Below are 26,367 nucleotides of genomic sequence, written 5' to 3'. Positions count from 1 at the left end.
CACCATTCGCCATTTTTCCCTTTGTTGTCTTCTCTTTCCCATCTGCTCCACTTTTTTCCACTTGCGACTTCAACTTTCTGTCTATTTTATCAATAAACCCATCACCTGTCGAAAGCCGAAAGGCTCCTTTCGCATCACTTTCCGAGTTCTCTTCCCAACGAAGAAATCGCTGGCCCGTTCTTATCGAAAAACCAGCAAGGGTCTCCTCGCCGATCACTAAAACTCCCTCATTTAAGCCCGCAGTTCGCCCACGTAATGAGGTGACGTGTGCGACAACCACGTGGGGTCCACAAACTAGTTCCAGTCACTTTCGTGGGACCACTGTCTTATATGCTCCCGCGGGATTACAGAAATAAAAATTGTTGTGAAAGTGAACGATATCGTTCACTTTCGAATTTCGTTTCCAGTGAATGAACGTCGCAGATTCTTCGGTGGCGATGACAGAGCGCCGGGATAGTGACTCAGCAAAGGACGAACCGACAGCGGAAGAAGAACAGCAAATGCCACTGACTTTCAACGTAATTTCTGAAATAACCCTCGTTGAATTTAAAATATTATTTTGCCTCTTAGTGGAAAACGGCCTTTTTTCGCTTCGTGTGCCACCCGGTTTGTTCATGACTTTGAACGAATTTTTATTGGACTGAATTACCCTTCACCCGGGTTCCTAGGCCTCGTACCCGTTCCTTTAATTTTTGAACTTCGAATATTTTTTATTGGACTGAATTACCCTTCATCTCGATTCAATTTTACAAAAAAAATTAATTATAAAGAGTGATCCGGCAATAAGCTATCTTGCCTTATTTTCTGTATAAATAAATAATATATTATTATATTATACGTGAAAAGATTGGATTAAATAGTAATAAAAAGTACATAAATTGACAAAGAAACCTTTTAAGTATTTTTTTTTTAAATTTGGATAATTATGATTGGTTTGACTGAGCAAGAGTAAAAACAGCCGGAAACGGAGAGAAATGTCGTAAATGTAATTAACTAAAAAAGCATGAGTTTTTTAAAATGGCTGAGCCGAACGCCTTTCCTGTAAGTTTTTGGCAGTGTTCGACACTCCACGCATACTCTTCAGTGATCACCTGTAGCTTGTTGGCTGCTCGGGTAGCTTACATAAGCAGCAAGCTTTCACTAGTAGGGTTTTCTTTTTCACACACTGGTTGGAGCTTTTCGCCTGCCGATCTCGGTCGGACATCTTCAGAGGGCGCTTGCCTACAGTCGGTTTTCTCTCTGTGGTGTCTTTGTTGAAAAATGAGATTTTGCCCGGCGTAGAAGATGATCTGAGCCTACTTAATAGTTGGTAACATTTTTTTGTGTTTCTTGTTAGAGTGCTTATGCATTTTGTTTTGGAATAGTGGTGAGCCAGATGGAATTCCCACTGTGCCAGTTCCTCACAAAATCTGGTTATATGCTCCTTTTTTGCTGGTTCGTCTAGTTTATGACTGTTGATTTGTTCTTTTTTTTTTTAACCAGGAGAAGGGGTGCTGGTAGTATATCATAATTATTTGTCATTTGGGCGAGAAGGATGTCCTCAAGAAGGGGTATGGAGCCGCAACCGAGTAGGGGGCGCCTTCAGCGGACGCAGACGGCAGGAAATTTGGGCGATTCCATCTTCGACAGTGAGGTTGTTCCGTCCTCGCTGGTAGAGATTGCGCCCATTCTTCGGGTGGCTAATGAAGTAGAAGCCGCCAATCCAAGAGTTGCTTACCTATGTAAGTGCGGACCAAGATCGTCATTTTATCTCTTGTTTTTTCGTATGAAGTTGGTTTTGTGATTTTCTGAAACTTGTTGTTACCTTTGTGAATAGTTATGCTTCAGTGAACGAGTAGTTGTTATTATTTCTATTTTGGTTTTATTTGTCGAGGATAAAACTCCTCTCTAAGTGGAGTGCAGCATAACTTTTTTATGTTCTACGGAGGTCCGTGTATTGTGTGCCAGTCCGGTTCACTGTAGTAAATGTCTTTCATTTGTTGTTTGCCTTCATTTTGATATTTCTTCTTCTTTTCTTGACATTTGGTTGTAGCTAATGTTTTCACATTTGTCATCTTCCTTGCTGGTTTACATTTGTCTTTGCGTGTATGCATCCTTATTTTCTTCTTTATGTAAGCATGTTTCAATATTAAATCGAAAATTGTGTCAATATAATATTTATATCTTTACTTTCCTCTGCAAAGAAGTTAGTTCTGGGCACTTGATTGCAATGATAATTCGATAATTACCTGTTTCCTAGTTTATACTGTTAGGAAAAGATAAAGTATTGATCTTAAAGTAGATAATTATGGAGCCTCTGCAAAACGGAATGTAACTTGTGCCAATTCACAGAACTCAAAGAAATGTATTTTGAAAATTTGATGTTGATCTTGTATATTCTCTACAATAAAATTGATAATAGTATCAGCTTACTTAGCTATACTATAAATATACCATGAAGCTTTAGGATCGTACTTGGCCATGCAATTATTTTTAATGGACTTTATAACAGTTGTATGCTTTAGAATCGCTCAGTTTACTACAGTAATATGCTTATGAATGACCTTGCATAAATTGTTCAAAGCAAACCTTAGACCAATGTAATACAAAGTGTGCACTAATTTGAGACCCGTGTTTTTTTTCTGTATGACAAATACTGTCCAATTGAAAGTAGATATAAATACTATCCCATATCTTTTTTGCTTGTGTCCTGAATTTTGATCCTATGTTAACATGTTTGCCATACTCATCTGTTGAGCATGGCAATAATTGCAATACACTGATTTTTCTTAGATCTCCTCAATTTTCTTTTCTTGCCTAACATGAAGTAGAAGCTACATCTATTAAAGTGATCTTTGTTAGTTTTTCTGCAAGTTTAATATACATTATCTTGGTTTCCGAACCAGGTCGATTTTATGCTTTTGAGAAAGCTCACAAGTTGGATCCCACATCTAGTGGGCGTGGAGTCCGTCAGTTTAAAACTGCACTTCTTCAACGTCTTGAAAGGGTCAGTTCATTCAGGATTCTTTTGTATTGAAATATTCTATTCGCATAAATATGCTATAATTGCAGTCTGAACTGCACTTCTTAGTTTTTTATAAAGTCCATTGAATATTGAAGTCCTTTTTGTGTCTCCTATCTCCAGGAAAATGATCCTACTTTAATGGGAAGAGTCAAACAGAGTGATGCACGAGAAATGCAAAGTTTCTATCACCACTACTACAAAAAATATATTCAAGCGTTGCAAAATGCTGCTGATAAAGCTGATCGGTAAGTTACCTTCTTTGTGACCCTTGTAAGCTTCAAGTGCCAACCCAAATCGCCACGTGAGCCCAACCCTGAAACCTGTTCCCTGGAAAGTCTTGACAGGGTTAGAAATTCCAACCTTGTCTTCGATCTGTTCCCAAACTCCTCCCCTCGTTCCCACACTTTCCTTGCTACCCTGGTCTATACGGCAATGTTCTATTGCCCCATTCCCACCTCCTTTTCAAAAATGCAAATTAGTTTACCATTTATTTTTTTAATTTAATGCTTGCCTTTTCTTTAAAAGAGAAGTGCGTAAATGCCAGTTAAGTTCTCTGGATGAACTTCTTTTCTTCAAATACGTAGTTAAAAGAAAAGAATTTTTTTTCTTTATTACATGTTTTAAAAATATACAGGGTTGTATAGAAGTAAGATCTTGCTGATCAGGGTTGAGAAAACCTGTCCCAGTTCCAAACTTGTTCGGGTTTTTTCCCTTACCCCATGGATGAGGGGCCAACCCTGTCCTAACCCTGGGTTGGGATGGGGTTGATTCCTTGTTTGACCTGATCTATTTGGACAGGTCTTGATGGTGGTCATTTATTTTTATTGTTCTAAACTTATTTTTTTTAATAAACTGACTAGGGCTTCTGGCTTAATGGCCACATGGGGGGTTTCTAGTGTGAGTTCATAAGGTTCCTGTCTCACCAAGGGAAGGGGGCGTTTGTCTATATTCAAAAAAATAAAATGTTTTGAGCTCTTCCGAGCCTTTAAATATAACTTAGCATCATTTAAAAAAAAATGTTTTGAAAAGCTGTCCTGCCACTGGTATTTGGTTTTTCTGTTATATGAAGCGTCTTTTTTACCCATTTACTCTGTCTGAACAGTGCTCAGCTGACAAAAGCATATCAAACTGCTGCCGTCTTATTTGAAGTTTTGAAGGCTGTCAACTTGACACAGTCTGTTGAGGTTGATCATGAGGTATTGGCATGTTTTTACTTTTCTGATGTTTGTAATTATTTTATATGGGTTTAAATGTGGAAAGGGGTTGTGGTCGACTGGTATCATAAATATTGGCATTGGTGGTGCACTTGATGACGCAATCTTATGTGGAGAAGAAGCCTGGATGAAGATATATTAGTTTTTTCTAATTAGTAATAGTTGGCTTGTTGATATTCAATTTAGATTTTGGAAGCTCAGAAGACAGTTGCAGAAAAGACTCAAATATATGTTCCATACAACATTCTTCCACTTGACCCTGATAGTGCAAATCAGGCCATCATGCGATATCCTGAGGTTTGTTTTCAACCATTTCATTTTATAATCCTTTTTTAACCTGAAGTTTCTTATTACTTCTGCGACTATCATGGATTGCACTTTGGTTGTTTGAAAATTGCAGATTCAAGCTGCTGTTTTGGCGCTCCGAAACACTAGAGGTCTACCTTGGCCTAGGGACTACAAGAAAAAGGTAGATGAGGACATACTTGATTGGCTGCAGGCAATGTTTGGGTTTCAGGTAAGTGCTTATGGTTTCAGTATATTTTCTGAAAAATGATTTAAGAAAATAATCCTCTTATTTGTTGCTGAGATTTGTTGTATAATATCTGTCGATTGTTTCCATTGTGTATGCAGAAGGATAATGTGGCAAATCAAAGGGAGCACTTGATTTTGCTACTTGCAAATGTTCACATAAGGCAATTTCCAAAGCCTGATCAACAACCAAAGGTTTTCTGTTTGTTGGTTTTGCCTCAAACTATTATTGAAGTTAAAGTCGTTAATTGATATTCCTAATGTTTTTCTCATGTTGTGGTTCTTATCTTAGTTGGATGAGCGTGCACTCACTGAAGTGATGAAGAAGTTATTTAAGAACTACAAAAAGTGGTGTAAATATTTGGATCGCAAGAGTAGTCTTTGGTCAGTAATGTTCATAACTTCTTATCTGCGTTTCATAGTTGTTGGTTTCATTGGCGGCCCTTGTAAGACTTTGTGACTCAATTTACATATTCTGCTCTCCGGTTTACTCTACTTTGGGGCCTTATTTCATATGACTGTCTTCAAAATAACATTATGGTCTTATTTGATAATAACTTTGAATTTGTAGGCTACCAACTATTCAACAAGAAGTGCAGCAGAGAAAACTTTTGTATATGGGCCTCTATCTTCTTATATGGGGCGAGGCTGCAAACTTGAGATTCATGCCAGAGTGTCTTTGCTATATTTATCATCATGTATACCCTGAACTATCTTTCTTATCCTTTCACTCATTATCTAGATTATTTAAGTCCTCTACGGTCATGATCTAATTTTAGTACCTGAATAAAAAACCAACAATTTGTAGTAAGATTTCATTATTTAAAAGAAGAAACAAAGGTAAATTAAGTAATGCGTCCTTGTCTTAAATATTCTGATGATAATTTGTGCTGAGAATGTGGATTCCAGATTTGGTGACACTTGGTTACTTCCCACTTCCCAAATCAAACTAGAATTAAGAAAATAAGCATCAGGTAGTTCTGCCCTAGGTTACTTTTTGATCTTAGGTTTGATTAGTTTAGTTGATCATCTTTTTTTTTTTTTTTTTTTTTTTTGGAAATGATGCTGAGTTTAGTTGATCATCTTGATTGTTGACAATAGCTCTATAGGAAATTTTGACAAACAAGTTTTGTAGAAAATCCTGGTTGGGCTAGAGATGGTGTCTTTTATCATAATCTAGTCTTTTCTACTTCTTTTGAGCATTGTGGCTCTATGGACTCCTGTAAGGTTTCACGCTCCCTGACCATTATGAGGGTCCTTTATGGGTCGAGGATGTTCAGTTGTTGTGATTGAGAATTACCAAAGTTTAATATTTTTCTGCCTGAGGAGTGCCGATGCAGCAATTCTATGGCGACCTTTTTTGTATGGTCCCTTGCTGTGGCTAGTTCCTTAACTGTGGATGGTGTCTTGTGGCAGCATGTCCTTTTGATGTGGTTTTTGTTTTTTGTTGAGTTTTCTTTGTTTCTTCTTTTTTACTGTTGGCCTTTATGGCCCTTTTGTGCTCTTCCACCCACCCCTTAGTAAATGAGGAAGGCTATTGGATATTACTAGATTTTAAATTTTCTCTTCTAAAGTAGATTTATCAATTTCTGCCATTCTGTGAAGCTGTACAATGTATTTTTTATTTGGTGATATTGTTTTAAAATTGTTGCTTAATTCATTCTTTTTTATATTCATAGATGGCATTTGAACTTTATGGTATGCTTGCTGGGAATGTTAGTCCAATGACTGGTGAGAATGTTAAACCAGCCTATGGAGGTGATGAAGAAGCCTTCCTAAGGAAAGTGGTGACTCCAATTTATCAGACCATAGCCCGGGTATTGTGGTGCTACCTTTGCTTCTGTTACTCTCTATTATGAAATTGATATATTTGAAAACACCTATAAATTTTCTGTAATTTTTTTGTTATTTGATTGTTCTGGATTCTAATCTAAATTTTTCCTCAGGAAGCGGAAAGGAGCAAAAGAGGGAAATCAAAGCATTCACAATGGAGAAATTATGATGATTTGAATGAATACTTCTGGTAGTTGTCAAAAAATGAGTTTTGTTAGAAGTTGGATCCAAGGTCCATCCTAAAATGATTAGCCATGTTATTGAACCCTTTCTTCCTAATTAACAAGCCCAAAATCTTTCTACTCTTTTTTCTATGAGGGACAATTCTTTCTAACACTCTCACTCACATGTGAGCCCTTCTTTGTGGCTTCTACTAAATGTGGGTAATCTGGGTGGAAGCCTTACCTGAGTACCTACTCTGATACTATGTTAGAAGTTGGATCCAAGGCCCATACCAAAATGACTAGCAAGTTATTAAACCCTTCTTTCCAACTAATAAACTCAAAGATTTTTCTGTGGGACAATTCTTTCCAACAAGTTTATTTTGTTTGTATGCAACTATCAGTTCATGAACACTCTATTGTTTACTGTTGCATGGGTTTATTAACTTGAAATATACAGGTCTGTTGATTGTTTTCGTTTGGGGTGGCCAATGCGGGCTGATGCTGATTTCTTTTGTAAACCTTTGGAAGAGCTTCGTGCTGATAAAAATGGAGTAAGCTTATATTATTTAATTAGGCTTTACATTCTCAGTTTAAATTAAAAAAAGAAAGAAATGCTGATGTACTTATTGTTGCAAGCTTGGAGCTTATAATCTATATATGAATGCTTTGCTTAAGCAGCCTATGAGACTGTATTGTACTGTGTGCTGAAAAGCTTAGTCAGTCTATGAATGTCTAGTGCTCTGTGCTGGAAAGTGTATTCTGCGGAAGAATTTATTAAAGATGGTCATTTGCTTTGGCAGCCTACGAAACTGTCTAGTGCTCTGTGCTGAAAGTCAGTCGGCCTATGAGAATGTCTAGTGCCCTGTTGTCACGCGGTTAGATTTAGGCTAAGTCCGTCTAGCCAAACGGAATATCTACCCCGTGCGGCCTAGCTCTTCCCAAGAACTAGTCAGCCTCCTTGAGCTTCGGTTCTTCCAACCAATACTTCACACAAGAAGTTACAAGCCAAATAGGACAACGAAAAACACCAAGGTATAGAAGAGAAAAGCCTACTTTGTATTGACAATACAAGATTACAAAGGGTGGCCAAACACTCTTGAAGGTCAAGGCTAAAAACTCTGTCTATACACTAAAAGAGTAAAGAAGGCTAAGGATTTTTCGACCCTTTTACAATGGGAGAGGCCTCTCTATTTATAGTCTCTCCTCTTGCCTTTTGAAATCTCAAAAAACGCTCAGAAAACCGTCAGATCCCAAAAATTCGGTTTCTGGCGTCAAGGGGCGCCCTGGTCTGGCGGGGCGCCTGGCGACCTGGTCGCCAGGAAACCCCATTTCACGCACGGGCGCCTCAGGAAACCCCATTTCGCACGCGGGCGCCAGGTGCCTTAGGAAACCCCATTTCGCGCGCGGGCGCCTGCGCCTGGCGTCCTGAGGAAACCCCATTTCGCCCCGCCTGGAGTCCTGGTCGTGCGCCAACAACCCCATTTCGCCCCGCTAGGATTCCTGTTGCGCCCAACCCCATTTCGCCCCGCCAGAAGTGTCTGCTGGCGTGCTGCCTTGTGTCTGAGCTGGCTGTTGGGGTTGTTGTGCACCTTGTTGCTTGGCCATCCGTTTGGCAAGCTCAAGTGTGTCTTCTTTTGCTGAAGTTGATGCCGGGCCAGCCATATGTGTGCGCCCCTCTGGGCCGTGTCATTGCACTTGGCCTTGGCCGTTGCTTCTATTGCTGTGCACTGGACTTGTACAGTTTTCCACCTTGGTGTTTGGCCACACCATGGCTTCATCCTCCGTCTCACCTGTGCTGAAAAGCTAGTCTGCAAAAGAATTTATAATGATGGTCATTAGTTGGTGCACAATTGCCACTGACCCTCCGTGAGGTCAGTGCACTTTCTGAAATTAGTGTCTCAATTAGGGAGCTTGCTCTTATTTGTTTTCTGTTCATCTATCAGTGAATTGTTTAGCTGATTCCCTTACTAAAGTGAGGGTTAATCTCCTTTAAGTAGTTGTTATTAGGGAACTTCCTCTTTGAACTTACCATGTTGTTCTTTGTCGTCAGCCTTCTTTAATAAATTCCCACCATGTCAAGAAAAAAGAAAGAATTGAGTGACTAGTAATACTTGTTGTTACTGCTGATCCATTAATGTGTAGAAGTTGCCTTAGTCCTATTATCGACCTAGTGCTTGTTGGCATAGTAGTGATTGCGGCTTCAACCTCCTTCCACCTCCTTAGCTGAGAAGGGGTGCCTAAAAGTCTTGCCACCAAATTGGGATCCACCTGAAAGGAATGCCATCTCCTCCTAAAAATAGATCTGCAAAGCAGCAATGGAATAGCATTATCCGAAGTTAGTTCATTGTTAACCATGAGAGAATGAATTTGTTTAGATCAACAATGACAAAAAAAAGGCTATGGCATGCAAAATGTTTGAAAACCATTCCCTTGAGATACCAATCCACCATGCTTCTGTTCCAAAGTCCGACGCAGCGCACTACTCCCACTCCGGACTGGATATCCCTTTTAACCTTTGCGGCGACTCTCACTTTAACTTAAGTTAGCCCACCTTATAGGTTGTTCCCTCCTGGATTCAAACACGTGACATAGTGCCTGCTCTGATACCAATGATACTAACCCATTTTAATGGCTGCTTCAATTTGAAAATTTGAGCGGGAGAGAGAATTGAGAGACGAGAGAGAGGATGTTGAAGTTGCACAAAAACAACTACGCAAGAAGAAGAAGATAAGAGGTATAAAGATTGTCTTTCACGTGGATTGGGAATTCCCCAAGAGTCAACAAATTCTCTTTTTATTAATTTTCAACTACAGTCTGAAATCTGGAAAAAGAAACTCTTAGTTCCCAAAAAACCTTACTTGTCTAATCATCCTTAGTTACCTGATTACATAGCTTAATCTCCAAATAATACCCTAACTTAATTCTCCAGCAGAAATTCCAGCACATGGCAGCACATGTCTCTCTCTTGGACGAGCTCCCTTTCTAATTTAACAAAGAAAACCCACTAATTTAGTAACTTGTGCAAACATCCCTTTCTTATTTACTAACCTCTAATTAATAAAAAATCCCTACAAATGCATAAATTATTTCTTATACCCTCCATCTTCGTAAGTAATGGGCCAAGGGCCCTTACTTGGGTTTGATGTAAGGTGTCATGTGCCTCTGTCTGGGCTTGGAAACGGGTGCTGGCAAGGGTTTAACCATGGCTCCCTTGCTAATTTAACAAAGAAAACCCACTAATTTACTAACTTATGCAAAAATCCCTTTCTTATTTACTAACCTCTAATTAATAAAAAATCCCTACAAATGCAGAAATTATTTCTTATACCCTCCATCTTCGTAAGTGATGAGCCAAGGGCCCTTACTTGGGTTTGATGTAGGGTGTCATGGCCTCTGTATGGGTTTGGAAACGGGTGCTGGCAAGGGTTTAACCATGAGTTAGGATAGCTTACAATTATTTGGCATGCGTTATGTCAAGGCGTGAAGTTGGGTGTGGGACCAGCCCACTTGAAGTGCTGTAATTGTTTAATTAGAGAATGAGGCCCAGACAACAGTCATAGATCCCTACACTTATGTTCAGGAGTATAGGAGGCTAGGTTCCCTTGAAACAACCCAATTAGTCTTCCATACTTGTGCTTTATACCATTCTCACCTCTCATCTTGCACAAACCACTGATCTTTTACTTTCTCATCTTTCTCTCAAACTGTACAAAGGACACCAGAAAGAGGTTGTAACTATCAGAGAGCTTTTCCTCACTAGTTACTAATGTGACTATCTTTCTCAAAAAAAAAAAAAAAAGTTACCATCAATGCCACTGTTTGGATGGTTGCTTTTTAACAGAATTCCAAGGTACTCGCTGGGCCTCTTAGAAATCTTTGCTAAGCATTAAAATATTTTCTTCTTTGGTTGCTTGTTGGGAGTTGGTGATCGTGAACTTCAGTTTGGTGTTACTAAGCAACTTTTTTTATATTTGATTGTGCATGGAATTTGAAGTTTTAGGAAAAAAAGATGGAAAAAAAGATTTCTCTCTGGAAATGTAAACTTTCTTAATCTTTCTCAGATCAAACCCTATATAGTTGTTCCAAGGGGACCTCATCTAAAGTTGTTCCTCTGTTGTTCTTCTTGTTTTCTTCTACTTTTAGTTTATTTTAATTAGTTCAGTTGTAGGTTTTGGAATCCTACCATATGTGTTTGTTGTTATTCTCTGAGTAAAATTTTGGCATAATCTAAAAAAACCCTTTTAAGGCTTACCAATCTGTGATCTCTGTTCTAGTGTGGCCTGTAGACTTGAATCATGGGTGATAACCTTTGCTTTCTCTATCTCTATGGAATTGTTTTTGTTTTGGCGGCTGCATGTGTTCTGTAGCCTTCGTCTTTGCTGCTTTTACTCCCTTTGCTTTCCTTCTTTCAATAAAAAATTCATCCTTCAGAAAAAAAATTGAAGTTAGTCCACCAAGGTAGTTATGGCTTTACATCCATGATCATTGACCAGGAGAGCAGAGCACCTTCTAAGGATCGTTGGGTGGGGAAGATCAATTTTGTTGAGATACGTTCGTTCTGGCATATCTTTAGAAGTTTTGATAGAATGTGGAGCTTCTTAATCTTGTGTTTACAGGTAAGTACTTTCTTCAGATTTTAGCCACCATCCAAGCCCCTCCCCCCTCCTTCCCTGGTTTGAAGAAATATAAAAATTATTGTTTGTGCATTGTAAAGAGGACCAAGAAGTTGGACAGGTTTTGTTAATTCTTAAAATTTGCAGGCAATGATTATAATTGCTTGGAGTGGACCAGATCCCAGTTCAATTTTTCAACCCAGGGTTTTCAAGAAGGTGCTAAGCATATTCATAACAGCAGCAGTTTTGAAGCTTGGCCAAGGTATCTAATTAATATTCTTACTATTTCATCTAATGTAGTCGGAACAAGATCCAGATCCAGTCTGTGCCCTGTGCAATGAACTCCGTGTGTCCTGCCCAGTTGTTTTACAGTTCCATTGTGGCTAATAGAGGAGGAGTTCAGCTTGGGGAAAAGTCACACATGTGGTATGGTTTGTGATCTTGTTCTGTTTAAGTTGGGTGAGGCCTTTTAAGGTGGCTTCTTAGTTGAGAAAGGAACAGGGTTCACTTATCGGTCATCTTCTAATAATTCTGTGGTTGATTGTGGCTTCATCTTCTTTTTAAAATTTTTAGCACATGTGATTATGGACTCATACTCTCCATGTGCAGCTATCCTTGATATAATCCTCAGCTGGAAGGCAAGGCGAAGTATGTCATATCCAGTTAGGCTGAGATACATCTTGAAAGCTCTCTCAGCAGCTGCATGGGTGATTATCCTGCCAGTAACCTATGCATATAGTTGGGAAAATCCTGTAGGGCTTGCAAGAACGATTAGAAGATGGTTTGGAAACAGCCAAGATGCCCCTTCATTATATATTTTGGCGGTTGCAATATATTTGTCACCAAATATGTTGGCAGCTCTATTGTTTCTGTTCCCATTCTTGAGACGCTTTCTTGAAAGGTCAAATTACAGGATCATAACGCTCATGATGTGGTGGTCCCAGGTTAGCACTAGTTTCTCTTCTTTATTTTTGCTATATTGATATACATGCTTGGGGCATTCTTTTTTGTTGTTGTTTGGTTAAGGGTACAGTGATTTTGTTTTGGCAGCCTCGTCTTTATGTGGGCAGGGGGATGCATGAAAGTACCTTTTCACTCTTCAAGTAAGATAATGGAGCTACCAGTGATCTATAGAAGTTCTACTAAAGTGAAATTTTTAGTTCTTAGCATATAATCCATTTTTTTTCTTTATGTAATTCTTCACCTGCAGATACACAATGTTCTGGGTTCTCCTTCTGATAACTAAGCTGATAGTCAGTTATTATGCTGAGGTACTGCTTGGAGGAAATTCTCTACCTTACATATGCTTTATTTTGTTTCCTTCCTTAATGAATATATATAATGTATTTCTCTTTTCTTCTTTTTTTTGAATGTTTGTGAAATTGGACTTAAAAATAAGTAAAGTGCATACCAGGCAGAATAAAAATAAAATACAAAATTAAGAAAAAAGACAAATAAGTTATGCACAAAAACAACTAGAATGGAACTTCCATGTTGGTGATAAGTAGCGTGAAAGATATCTTTGCCTTGGCAAGTGTATTGGTTCCACAATTTGCTGAGCGGTGCAAGGCTGATCAAAGAGGAAGAATTTTTTGGGAAAGGCCTATTTCAACATCTATTTGGAGTGTAATAGGGATATATTTTGGTTTGTAAGGTTGACTTTTACATTCAATTCTCATGCATCTATGGGGATATGGAATAATGCATGATGGTCAACGCTTGGTAGGAACACCGTGATTTTGAATTAGGATTTCTGCAGTTTTAGGAAATTTGGAGGCAGTTAATATGTGAAGAATCCATTTCAAAAAGTATGTGAAGAATGAGGTAATCTAGTATTGTTTGCACAAGAGCCTGATATATGCTGACAATGAGCCAAGTTTTTGAGGAACTGAGGTTTAAACTGGAAATATTAGTTGCAAGTTCAATTTGTGCTTATAGGTTGCAAGTATAGTTTGTGGTTACAAAAAGTAGTTGCACAGGTTAGTGGTTGAAAATGCACATATGAAACTACGTGGAGTTTGTTTGCACCTTGTTTCTTATAAGATAATGCTGCAAAACTAATGAAATATGATTGATAGACAAGACTGGAATATGAGATATTCAGCTATTATTTTCTCAACCTCAGGAAATTCCTGGTTTAGTTCCATGAATTTGCAGTTGCTATTTTGTAACTATCAGTAGCTAGCCAATGAGAAAAAAAAAAACTATCAGTAGCTAGCACATGAGAAAAATTCACTAAAAAAATTATCTCAGTAAAAGAAAGAAAAAAACAATGGTGCTTCAACAACGAAAAAGAAAAACTTGTATTGATCTTCCAAACTGATATAAAGTAACAACAGATTTCCCTTATTTATTGATTAAAACAACCTTGGACTTCCCAAAATAACTTCACCTAAATAGAACTTTACTAGGAGTAAAGCTCCCAATTACAATTGAATTGTGAGACACTAAATTCAGAACCACTTACTAGAAAAGTATTCCAGGAATAAACTTGGATAAAAACTACCAATAATGAAATTCCTAACTTTATGACTTTCCTAAATTGACTAGTAATAAATAAAACTTACTAACCAAACACTTTCCTAAATTGGGGCTGTAGACAAACTAAGAAACTATTAAAAGTGGAAACATGCTGATTTTCCTTATATAGAAAGTGGCATAATAGAGTACTTCCTAGAACAGCAACTTTCCAAAAATATAGACAACTGTATTTCAGTCTTCTTCTTTACTTCTTTTATATACCTTCAATTGTTCTGGATGGTTTTCATGTTCCACACGTGACCCATGTACTACTTCACACGGTAGTGCTCCAATCATATGGACATTAACAGTAGTATTTCTGTTTGTAAAATTTTACATTTGTAATGTGTATTTACTAGTCTTAAGAGAAGTTTAGTGTAGTTTTTATCTTTTTTCATTAACTACTATTCATCAACATTCAAAAAAAAAATGTTTATGTTGTCCTTTGTTGTCTTCCTAGTCCTGGATAAGTCATATCAGATATTTGTGGACTGGGTACTGATATTGTGAGCTGTTGCTGGTTCAACAACTTTTTAGTTGACTACAGCATGTCCTAATTTCATGTCTACAGATCCATTTGGCTTTCAATATGGTCTTGTTTGTGAAAAACTTATTATTTGAATTTTTTTTTTTTAATTATTCATAATGCTGAGCAATGTTCAAAACCGACCCAGAGGGAAGAGGGATGACTGGGTCCAGTTGGACCTTAGTCTACTTGGTTTGACTCAGAATGATGTCATTTTTTTTTTTTAAAGTCGAGAGAAGAACACTGGGGGATTCTTCTACCTAGACCTTCAGGGAGGACAGAGGGAGTAGAGGGCCACCCCTTCCGACTTCTTTTTGCCTGCGGGGGATGGTCCCCTATCCTGTCCGTTGTCATGCGATGGCTGAGTATCCTCCTCCGTCATTTAGAGAAGAATGGCAGACTATATTTACAGAGCGGGAGGGAGAAGGTTTGCCTTCCCTGCTCCCTTTTCTGGTGCTGGTGGGGGAGGAGCCCTCATTGGTGCTGGCAGAGAGGGGAGGGTTGTGACCTTTCTGTTGTGCATGGAGAAATTCCCCAGTGCATGACTGTGAAATTAGAACATGCTGACCAGGCCTTGTCAACTGGTTCATCGGTTGAACTGGAAAACCCAGTATGGTCAACCAGGTTTTTACCAATCCCGGTTCTTGCAAGGTTATAACCTGGACAAGGAACCTGATTGGTTGAAACTGTCAACCAGCTTGTCTGTTTCAGGTTTTATAACATTGATCCTGACGTTAGTGATGTTGATTTTAGAGCATTTTGTTGAAATTTCCAAGGAAATAAATACTGTTCAAGCCCATTTTTCTTTGTCACAACTTTTTTCCAGAGAGCATAGAATAGTGGTCTTGATGTATTATTATTTATTATTGAGAACCTAAAATAAACATGTGTCATAATTTAACAGATAAAACCTCTTGTGGGACCGACAAAAGCTATCATGAATATACATATAAACAGATTTCAGTGGCATGAATTCTTCCCAAGAGGTAATTAAATTCTTCTTTTAATTTTTGAGCAACTGAGAGGTAATTAGATTGAAACAAAAAGTAGCCATTTAATATTCTGCTTTTTTGATTGCAGCGAAGAGCAATATTGGTGTTGTGATTGCATTGTGGGCTCCAATTATTCTTGTATGTTCTAGTTCATCTTGATTATCGTTTCCATCCAATGCTTTCTATCCGTCTAATGGTTTTTGTGATTGTTTCCCAGGTCTATTTCATGGATACACAGATTTGGTATGCAATTTTCTCCACATTATTTGGAGGTATTTATGGGGCATTTCGACGTCTTGGTGAGGTTAGTGGAGGTTTGTTTGATGTAACTCTTTATGTGGTATCACATTTGGTTCAGTTCATCATTTTGTGTGTGTGTAATTTCTGTTTGCTGAATATTCTTTTGCTCCTGTGTCCGTTCTTTCCAATAATGCTCTTTGCTTTGTTAATTTTAATTTTTTTCATACCAGATTCGAACACTTGGGATGCTGAGGTCACGATTTCAGTCATTGCCTGGTGCATTTAATGCTTGCTTAATTCCAGCTGACAAGTCTGAGACTAAGAAGAAGGGTCTCAAGGCGACTTTATCGCGTAGATTTGCTGAGGTCCTAATTTATTTTCCGTTGATGGTGCTTGTCTTTTTTTTCACAGTTTTATTGCTGCTGTTGTATATAAATACGTGAAAACTTTAAATCTCAATTAACATCGAGGTTGTTGGTGTTTCAGATTACACCAAATAAGGGGAAGGAAGCTGCCAAATTTGCGCAGCTGTGGAACAAAATTATTACTAGTTTCAGAGAGGAAGACCTAATTAGTGACAGGTGTTGTTGCTGAGGAACCAATTATGCTAACAATATTTTTAGTCCTTTTAGTTTCTTTCATTATAACCATTTTACATTGGGTAAATAGAAATTTGAATTTTTTGTAATTTCAGAGAAATGGACTTGTTGATTGTCCCTTACTGGGCTGATCGTGATCTAGACCTTATTCAGTGGCCGCCATTCTTGTTGGCCAGCAAGGTTGGTATTTATTTATTTACATTTAAAATACAATGCTATAAAAAAGTGGTCTCATATGCAATCTGAAGCTGGGGGTAGCATGTCAAAATATTTGTGGTAACACCTTGTTTCTGGTCTGTTGCCTCTCTTATAGTTTGAGTTTGTCAGGTTTATTGGTTACTTGTTTTTCCCTCTTGCCATTTTTATTGATACACTTGTTTGTGGCAACTATAAAAAATACATGATGAATAAGAGTCTTACTCATCTGGTCATTATTGTTACTATCATTCAGATCCCAATTGCCTTGGATATGGCTAAAGACAGCAATGGTAAAGACCGTGAGCTGAAGAAGCGAATAAATGGAGACAGTTATATGTCTTGTGCTGTTCGTGAATGCTATGCATCCTTTCGGAATGTTTTTAAGTTCTTAGTGGAGGGGGAAAATGAGAAGCGGTAAGCCATTCTTTTTAGTTCGAGCTCATTTACTGTTTTGTGCTGTGGCCTGAAATTATTTTTGTTAATGGGAAGAGTCCCACTTAGATACGTGTTAAGAAAAATCTTACGGTTATTAGTTGGGAACCTGCTAACTTGGCTACTCATTTGGGGGTGGACCTAGACTCGATTTTAACATAGTCAAAGCAGGACCACTGCCTTGTGGAGCTTAGTTGTGTCTTTGTATAGTTTGTACTCAGTTTGTGTTGTCCATGTCTGAGGTCTGTTGTCTGTACATGTAAGCTTGGATGTGAGAGGGAGTATTACCACGAACAATTTTGCATGGATAAGTGGTAAATTTTTTTTATGGTTGGCTAATCATTTTGGGATAGACTTGGACCCAACTTTAACAATTTTTACTTGTTTAAATGATATTTCGAGGGGCTAGGGTGCTTACACATCCTATGGTGCTTGTTTCTTCTTCTCATTATTTTTTTTTTTTGAAAAACTTCTTCTCATTATTTTTCCCGAAGCTTTAGTTTTGGTTACTTTTCTGCTTAATTCAAGATGTTTTTTATGTTCAGGGTCATAGATTTACTATTTGAAGAAGTGGATAAGCATATCAATGATGACACTTTGCTTGTTGAGTTGAAGATGAGCGCTCTTCCAAGTCTCTACAACTATTTTGTTGACTTGATTCTCGCTTTGGTGGGTAACCAGACTGAAATGTCTTCTGTTAGTCATGGGTGATGGTTAGACTTGTTTCTTAAGGCTGAAAAAGCATTTATATTTTACAGAAAGAAAACAAAACCAATGATAGAGACCGCGTCGTGATTCTCTTTCAAGACATGCTGGAGGTTGTAACTAGGGACATCATGGAGGAACGTCTCTCTGGGTAAGGCAATTAAACCGACTTTCACTCATGTATCTTTACATAGAGCTTTTATTCTTGGTCATTGAGGTTCTTTGAGTATATCAATTTTTTTGCTGTGCAGCATTTTGGATTCAAGTCATGGTGGGGGCTCATATGGACGTTATGAAGATGTTATGGCACCTCTTGATCAACATTTGCAGTTGTTTGCTTCACCTGGGGCAATTAAGTTTCCTGTCACAGATTTCTCAGAAGCCTGGAAAGAGAAGGTAATATAGAAAATGGAATAAGCATATTTGCAAATTAACATCACTCTGAAGACATGCAAATTTTTTGACATCATACAATTTTAACTTGTACATTCTCCACCAGATCAATAGGCTGTATTTGCTACTCACCGTGAAAGAGTCTGCAATGGATGTACCATCCAACCTAGAGGCAAGGAGGCGGATATCATTTTTCACAAACTCTTTGTTTATGGATATGCCCCCAGCTCCTAAAGTTCGGAACATGTTATCATTTTCGTAAGTCTTCTGGGCAGAAAAGTCTATAAAGTGGAGATTTACGTGTTATTATATCAAGGTCTTTAGTATTGTTATATATGGGACATTCATTTGTATATCCTCTCTTTAGATAATGTCTTATGTTTCTTGGTCTTCTTTCTTCAAGTCCACCTCATTCAAATCCTAGTGTATGCTATTATGCACTCATGCACCCTCAGTTCTCTGGTTGAGGTGGTTGCTGGGATGCATGTCTCTATCTTATGTTAATAAAATCGCCACTATTAACAATTCCCCATCAGCAATTTGCTACAAATAGTTGCTGACACTGGACACATTGTGCTACAGTATTTTGACACCTTACTATAAAGAACAAGTTCTTTTCTCCATAAAAGAGCTGGAGGAGCAGAATGAAGATGGTGTAACAATCCTTTTTTACTTGCAGAAAATTTATCCAGGTTTTGCACTTTCTCGTACTTTTGGAGAATGGAGAATGCTAAACTGTCTTTATCCCGAGCCGTGCATGACTAGGTTTGTTTGTAACATGCAGATGAGTGGAAAAACTTCCTTCAGAGGACCAAATGTGAAACTGAGGAAGAATTCAAGGGAAGTGAGGATCTGGAAGAAAAGCTCCGTTTGTGGGCATCATACAGAGGGCAGACTCTGACTAGAACTGGTATGAGTTTACGTGCCTGGATGGACTGCGTGGAGAAAATTAGGTTCTTCACAAATGGCTTGTGGGCAAAATCAGTTTTGTAATCATAGGACTTTCTGCTTCTTTGGAGTGGCATTTCTTTGTACAGATATCAACAGATGTACTGAAATTTTTTACCTGTTGTAGCCTCGAAGAATCAAAATTTGACAGATGTGAATTCTGTCAGTGTTGTTGTAGTGCTGGATAGGTCTTAAAGTGTCAACTTGTCTCACTGCCATGAAACAACCTTTTTCGAAACTTGCTGGATTTTGATATATCTGATAAAAATTCTAGAAAATAGGCAGTAGGTTTTGCATGTAACTAGTTTTTGGTTGGTGGGGTTTGAAGAGTGTAAAAGCAAAAAAGCTAACGGGTACTAAGATGACAATTTTTTTTTTTTTTGAAATGTACTAAGATGACAATTGTAATTGCAGTTGCAAACGTCTTTCATATCATTAGTCAACATTTTAAGTATTGTGACTTTATGAACAATGGTGCTGTGTGTCAATTTATTGTGATTTATTTGTATGATTTATAACTGTAACCGCATTCAATACTCATGCTTGTTCTATCAAATTGTAGTTAGAGGCATGATGTATTACCGAAAAGCATTGGAAGTTCAGGCTTTCCTTGATATGGCAAAAGATGAAGGTAGACCCGTATCCTTAAACACGATGAAAAATTGACTGGAATTGGGTTACTACTTGTATGTCTTACCTCTCGTAATTATGATTTCTGATTATTTTCTTTCGTGCAGATTTAATGGAAGGATATAAGGCCATTGAATCCGCATCTGATGATCAAGCAAAAGAAGAAAAATCTTTGTTGGCTCAGTGTCAAGCAGTGGCTGACATGAAGTTCACTTACGTGGTGTCATGCCAGCAGTATGGGATTGACAAGCGATCTGGTCATCAGCGTGCTCAGGATATCCTTAGGCTGATGACAAAGTATGTATAGACACTGTTTGTCCATCTCCGTCCATGTTTTATCATGATGAAGTTTACAAAGTGACTTTCTTGTGTCACAGATATCCATCTCTTCGAGTGGCTTACATCGATGAAGTCGAGGAGCCTAGCAAAGATAGATCTAGGAAGATGAATGAGAAAGTTTATTACTCTGCTCTGGTGAGGGCTAATATATCAAAAGCTGAAAATCCTGCTGATCCTGGTAAGGATCCAGTGGGACCTGTGCAGGCACTAGACCAGGTAAGGCAACATGTTCTGTATTTGTTGTGATTGCGATTGCGATTGCACTACTATAATTTGAAGGCCCTGTTGTATCATTGATTTCAACACATGAGGTGTAAAATATTATTTTCTTTTGCTCTATTATTGGTGGCAACCTACCAGAGTAGGCAATCTTATGTTTACTCACCTGAGTTCTCATGAACAGGTAATTTATAAGATAAAACTCCCAGGACCTGCTATTTTGGGTGAAGGTAAGCCAGAAAATCAAAATCATGCGATTATTTTCACTCGTGGAGAAGGGTTGCAAACAATTGATATGAATCAGGTAAAGTCTGAACGATGATTCAGTAGTCATCTATGATATGTGTTCTTCTCACCAAAATGCCATTTTATGATTTTGCATATACTTCTTTAGGATAACTATATGGAAGAAGCGTTCAAAATGAGGAATTTATTGGAGGAATTTCTTAAAAAGCATGATGGTGTCAGACATCCAACAATCCTTGGGTTGAGGGAGCATATTTTCACTGGCAGGTTTGCTAATTTTCAAGTATTGAAACTGTTTTGTTATGGAATGGCTTCTATAGGAAACTGACTGCTCTTCCACCTGTGGTACAGTATTTCTTCTCTGGCTTGGTTTATGTCCAATCAAGAAACTAGCTTTGTAACCATTGGACAGAGATTGCTGGCTAATCCATTGAAGTAAGCAATTTGATGAAACTTGGCAGTTATAATTTTGTGGCAGTTGATCTACATGGCTGCATTTGTAAGGAGCCGTACATGATTATTTCAGGCTTCTGGTTATCTGCTTATTAGTAGTCTTTCTAGGATTGTTTGCAGTTATTCAGTCTTATGCCCGTACGAAAAAGAGTGATGTTTTCACATCTTTAGATTTAGCTGTTGTTAGTATGCTGAACTTCTTACATTTAAATAATTTTTTTCCTCTGTGCACAGGGTCCGATTTCACTATGGCCACCCTGATGTATTTGATAGACTATTTCACCTGACCCGGGGTGGTGTGAGTAAGGCATCCAAGATCATCAATTTAAGCGAGGATATCTTTGCTGGTATGTTGCACTCATTCTTACAGAATGTAAAAATAGTCTAGTTTATTTGCAGAATGAATTTGTATATAACCTTTTGATGCTGTGTTATGCCAGGTTTCAATTCTACGCTGCGTGAAGGAAATGTTACGCATCATGAATACATGCAAGTTGGGAAGGGGAGAGACGTGGGCCTTAACCAGATCTCTTTGTTTGAGGCAAAGATTGCTAATGGCAATGGTGAACAAACATTGAGCCGTGATATTTACAGGCTTGGCCACCGTTTTGATTTCTTCCGGATGTTATCATGTTACTTCACTACCATCGGTTTCTACGTCAGCACCATGGTATGATGAGAAAGTCATTATGTTGTGGACCTTTTAGTGGTAGTTCTATTTTCAGAATTGACTACTTGATAGATTTGACATTACAATAACTTAATCATTGATTCTACTTGTATTAATGGAAAACTTGGTAGTAACCATGTGTCATGAATTTTTGAATTTGTTGCATGTGTTGTGAATCTTATGTTGTACCTTAAATTGCTCTTTTCTGATCTTGCAGGTGACTGTCCTCATTGTGTATGTTTTTCTATATGGGCGGTTATATCTTGTTCTTAGTGGACTTGAAGAAGGACTGAACAAGGCAGCAGCTATTCGTGACAATAAGCCTCTCCAAGTTGCTCTTGCTTCTCAGTCTTTTATGCAACTTGGGTTTCTCATGGCATTGCCTATGATGATGGAAATTGGGCTAGAGAAAGGCTTCAGAACTGCATTAAGTGAATTCGTACTGATGCAATTACAATTAGCCCCTGTATTTTTCACCTTTTCTCTTGGGACAAAAACCCATTATTATGGAAGGACATTACTTCATGGAGGTGCTGAATATAGACCCACAGGTCGTGGATTTGTGGTGTTTCATGCCAAGTTTGCTGAAAACTACAGATTATATTCCCGAAGTCATTTTGTGAAGGGGATTGAAATGATGATACTTCTAATTGTGTATCATGTCTTTGGTCACCATTATCGAAGCACTGTTGCTTATATCTTGATCACAGTTTCTATGTGGTTCATGGTAGGCACGTGGCTTTTTGCTCCATTCCTATTTAATCCATCAGGATTTGAATGGCAAAAGATAGTAGATGACTGGGTAGAATGGCACAAATGGATTAACAACCGGGGTGGAATTGGTGTCCTACCTGAGAAAAGTTGGGAATCGTGGTGGGAAAAGGAGCACGAGCATCTTCAGCATTCTGGGAAAAGAGGGATTATTGTTGAGATTTTATTAGCTTTACGATTCTTTATTTATCAGTATGGGCTTGTCTACCACTTGACCATCACGAAGCAGAACCAAAGTGTTCTGGTAATGTAGTCTTTCTTGATCTTTGTCTATCATCATAGTCATTATACTTTTAATGTAGTCTTTCTTGATCTTTGTCTATCATCATAGTTATTATACTTTTTTATGTTTTTTAACCTTCTGTGGGCTGTATGACATGAATATATTGTTGACATCTGTGGGGGGTGAAATTGTATTATGGTGGATTGGGGAGTTGCCTAGTTTATGAAGTTTCTGTTGGTGGAACTTATTTTTTCTTCTTGGACTATTTTCAGGTTTATGGTGTTTCATGGTTGGTGATTATTGCGATATTGCTTGTCATGAAGGTAAATCAAAAGTTCCTTTCCTCCTAAGCTGGTTTGTGTGTTCTTAATTAAGACTATATAGGACTGATCAGGCAGGGTCATAAAATTCAGCCTCGTCATTGATCTGGCAAAGTGGCTGGGTATAGTTGAACCCAGGTTAACAAGGGTTAACTGCTGGTTGATTCAAAGATGTTGTATGATGTTGTTTCATAAAAATTAAATATAAAAATATGGAAATCGATCAGGGGAGAGTCATCTCCTCTGCCCTCCAGATTCCGTGATGGGAAAGGTAGTCCCCACCTTCACCCTCATGGCAGGGGTGGAGGGGTCTTTCATTATTGCAGGAAGATGGAGGAGGTAGCTTCCTTCTCCTGTCCCCAACCGAGGGATCCTCTGCCCTCCCTTACCTGTGCTGAAAGAGAGGGCTGAGGGCTGTCTGGGTCAGCTGATTCATTTGTTGAACCAACAAATCTGGTTTTGGTCAACTGGGTTTTCACCAATTTGTGGGTGGACGTTGGAGTCTTGTTAACTCTGGTTCAATCAGCAGGTCTCGTCCAGGTTTTATAACATCGCTCACAGGTTCATTTGTAACTTTATTGCTAAGAGTTTGTAATGCAATTTGGGTTTTCTGCAGACTATTTCTGTGGGAAGGCGGAGATTCAGTGCAGACTTTCAGCTTGTGTTTAGGCTGTTCAAGGGTCTTATTTTCATCACCTTTATTTCCATTTTAGTCACTTTGGTGGCACTTCCTCATATGACTGTGCAAGATATAGTAGTATGTATTCTAGCCTTCTTGCCGAGCGGGTGGGGATTGCTCCTGGTAAGGTGTTTTCTATTTTATTTATTTTGTATGATTGTTGCACCCTCTTCTACAAATTCTATACTCATTTATGGTCTTTACTTCAGATTGCTCAAGCTTGCAAACGTCTTGTTAAGCGTGCTGGCTTCTGGGGATCCGTTCGGACACTTGCCCGTGGGTATGAGACAATCATGGGTTTGCTTCTGTTCACCCCTGTGGCATTCCTTGCCTGGTTTCCATTTGTTTCCGAGTTCCAGACGCGTATGCTCTTCAACCAGGCCTTCAGCAGAGGTTTGCAGATCCGTCGTATTCTTGGTGGGCAGAAGAAGGACAAGTCATCCAACAACAATGAGTGAAGGGGATTCTCAAGGATCATATGTGGTTTCTCGAATGTCACCGGGTGTATACAGAATCTTACAAAATTTTCTCCACTTTGTTGGTGGGAAGTTTTCCATTGCCTGTTCATAGTTGTCATTGTTGTACAAGAATGTAGTTTAGACACAAAAATGGGTAGTTTTTGTGTATGAGATTTGACCGAGACCTGTTAATGATTAGTGAAAGCTTATGATTTGTCAATCAGGCTGCGTATCTGGTTCTTCTTCTTTATACCTTACTTTTCATTCTTTGCATCGAAAAGATTGTTACACTTTTTCTTTTTCATCACCAAAAGAGTTGGAAGAGTATGAGAGTAGAATTATCTCAACTCTCCTAGCTGAGTGAGAGACATGTAATGCAAGTTTGATTCCCAAGTAAAAGAATTCTTGGATGGAAGGCATCTAATAATTTGGTGCACAAACAATTTGGGTGAAAATCTTCTGCTTTCACTCTGAGCGCCTGGTATACCCGTTTATCAGTCTCACCATTGCCCTTGTCTTGGTTTTAAGGTTCATTATTATTTAAAAGATCATCATCGGTTGTATTATACTGTGTGGTCATGCAGTTTTTGTCGTTCCATTAATCGTTAAGTTTACACTGGTTCACTCTTTCTTCGTCTTCACAACTAGTTCTTTTTCTGGAATAAGCTTTTTCCAAGAAAAAAAAACTTCAGCTTGTTCATGCCAATGGCTAGTTTCAATATTCGGTTCTTGTGAATTTTACTTGAATTTCTCTAGGATAAGTGTTCGACAAAAATATCCAAACAGCAAGATGGAAGAGGGGAAAAGAAGAAAATTTCTGGGATCTGAACAAAACCATCTTCTCCCTCTTCTCTGTGTAATTGCGAGTGAAACTTATATATCTATTAAATTCCTTCATTTTCTAAAAATAACTTGAACTCTCAATAGGACACTGTTAGCTCCTCTGTGTTCTCCAAGAGCCTCTCTGCTTATGTATTTGGAAGAACCCATCAGCTGATCAAATCAAACTGTTGGCGTGAGATCTTCCCGACGAGGACTTCTTCCTCTGGAGCAGTCTTCCGGATTCATAAAAACAGAGGAAGAAGTCCTCAGAGGTATCTGAGCAACATAAATATCTGTAATTTAGTGTATAAATATCGATGTAAATCGACAGATGAAATGAGAAGAAAAAACTTACGGAACACCGTTCCTCATTTTCCTAAAGTTTCCGCCGTTGGCCGCCGCGTGCGACTCTGGTCGAGCCCCCGACATACGGAACACCTTCCTCCGACAGACGGCAGAGACGACGGCCTCTCGTCTCCCGATGTCAAACCTCCCGTCCCGCGCTAAGTTTGGGACGGGAAATTTTCGAACTTGGTATCCCGGACCAGACTTGACCGGACTCAAAGCGAGTCAACCCACCGACCCAGACCAGACTGAATTCAGACTTGACTCGAATTGGACGAGACTCAAACTGGACTCGGTCACGGACAACGACTTGTCCTAGGATATTTGAATAACGATCTCCCTCAATCTCCTCAAACGGATGCAGACCCAGGTAATGCTCTCCTCGAATCCACTAGAGAGGATGATTGTAGGACGTGGATACTTGACTTTGGAGCAATAGACCATATGACATTTGATTGAAATGATTTTTCTTAGCACATTGCTCCTCGGTAAAATAGCATTACCAATGCCAATAGAGTTTATCTCTCCGGTAATAGGGGCTGAAACAGTGATGTTATTACCAACCCTATCATTATCTAATTCACTACTTATGTCATCTCTTTCTCACAAGTTACTATTAGTAAGTAAAGTTACTGACGATTTGAATTGTGTTATTCTTATTTACTTTATATTTTATTTTATTCGGCACATTCTCACCAAGGAGATTATTGGGTGTGGTACTAAGAGAAAAATGCTTTATTACGTAGAAGATTTTAGCGTAGGCTGTGCATATCACATGCGGCACTTGAGCGACCTCAAAGTGGAACAAATTTTGCTATGACATTGTCGGATAGGTCATCATTAGCTTAGATATTTGAAACATATTGCTCCCGATCTATTTTCAAATTTGTCAGTTCTGGATTTTATCTGTGAAACTTGCATTCTAGGTAAAAGTCATCGGGTCAATTATTAGTTAAGTATGAATAAGAGTGATGATCCTTCTGTTTAATTCACTCAGACGTGTGGGGTCCTTCCTCCCAAAGATGTTAGGTCTGGTGTCCGTTGGTTTGTCATATTTATTGATGATTACACACAAATGACTTGGCTTTACTTGTTGAAAAACAAGGATGAGGTCTTTCATACCTTTCAATCTTTTCATAAGATGATCCAAACTCAGTTCTCTGCCAACATTTGAATTCTTCAATCTGATAATGGTGAAGAATATGTGAATCATCAGTTCCGTGATTATTTCCATCACCATGGATTGATTCATGAAACCTTATGCCACCAGACTCCTCCAC

General features: G+C 38.5%; 1 protein-coding gene across 1 annotated transcript; it reads left to right on the top strand.

Moving 5' to 3' along the window:
* Positions 1-1,100: 1,100 nt before the first annotated feature.
* On the top strand, positions 1,101-24,140 carry LOC137944955 (callose synthase 3-like). The gene is made up of 43 exons (XM_068790781.1): positions 1,101-1,309; positions 1,483-1,721; positions 2,886-2,986; positions 3,125-3,249; positions 4,107-4,200; positions 4,405-4,515; positions 4,619-4,735; positions 4,852-4,944; positions 5,042-5,133; positions 5,321-5,447; positions 6,429-6,566; positions 6,696-6,772; positions 7,204-7,297; positions 11,240-11,362; positions 11,507-11,621; positions 11,969-12,303; positions 12,410-12,462; positions 12,570-12,630; positions 15,310-15,391; positions 15,486-15,535; positions 15,615-15,701; positions 15,868-16,002; positions 16,124-16,218; positions 16,332-16,416; positions 16,688-16,848; positions 17,412-17,535; positions 17,625-17,722; positions 17,823-17,967; positions 18,071-18,222; positions 18,547-18,656; positions 18,749-18,874; positions 19,475-19,543; positions 19,650-19,839; positions 19,920-20,097; positions 20,285-20,404; positions 20,495-20,613; positions 20,698-20,781; positions 21,034-21,146; positions 21,240-21,469; positions 21,687-22,484; positions 22,736-22,786; positions 23,400-23,585; positions 23,672-24,140. The coding sequence occupies exons 2-43, from the start codon at positions 1,535-1,537 to the stop codon at positions 23,918-23,920; spliced, it is 5,880 nt and encodes a 1,959-aa protein (XP_068646882.1). The 5' UTR covers positions 1,101-1,309; positions 1,483-1,534; the 3' UTR covers positions 23,921-24,140.
* Positions 24,141-26,367: the final 2,227 nt, after the last annotated feature.

This window comes from Aristolochia californica, unplaced genomic scaffold (genome assembly GCF_029961685.1).
Source record: "Aristolochia californica isolate CCGP_79_NKW_82.1479 unplaced genomic scaffold, dmAriCali1.0.hap1 SCAF_11, whole genome shotgun sequence".
NCBI lineage: Eukaryota > Viridiplantae > Streptophyta > Magnoliopsida > Piperales > Aristolochiaceae > Aristolochia > Aristolochia californica.
Note: the sequence above shows the minus strand (reverse complement) of the source record. Positions and strands in the feature narration are given on the sequence as shown.

Coding starts and splice junctions, on each gene's coding strand:
- LOC137944955 (XM_068790781.1), top strand. CDS start 1,535: ATGTCCTCAAGAAGGGGTATGGAGCCGCAACCGAGTAGGGGGCGCCTT. Junction 1,722..2,885: donor TCCAAGAGTTGCTTACCTAT/GTAAGTGCGGAC, acceptor TTTCCGAACCAG/GTCGATTTTATGCTTTTGAG. Junction 4,736..4,851: donor AGGCAATGTTTGGGTTTCAG/GTAAGTGCTTAT, acceptor TTGTGTATGCAG/AAGGATAATGTGGCAAATCA.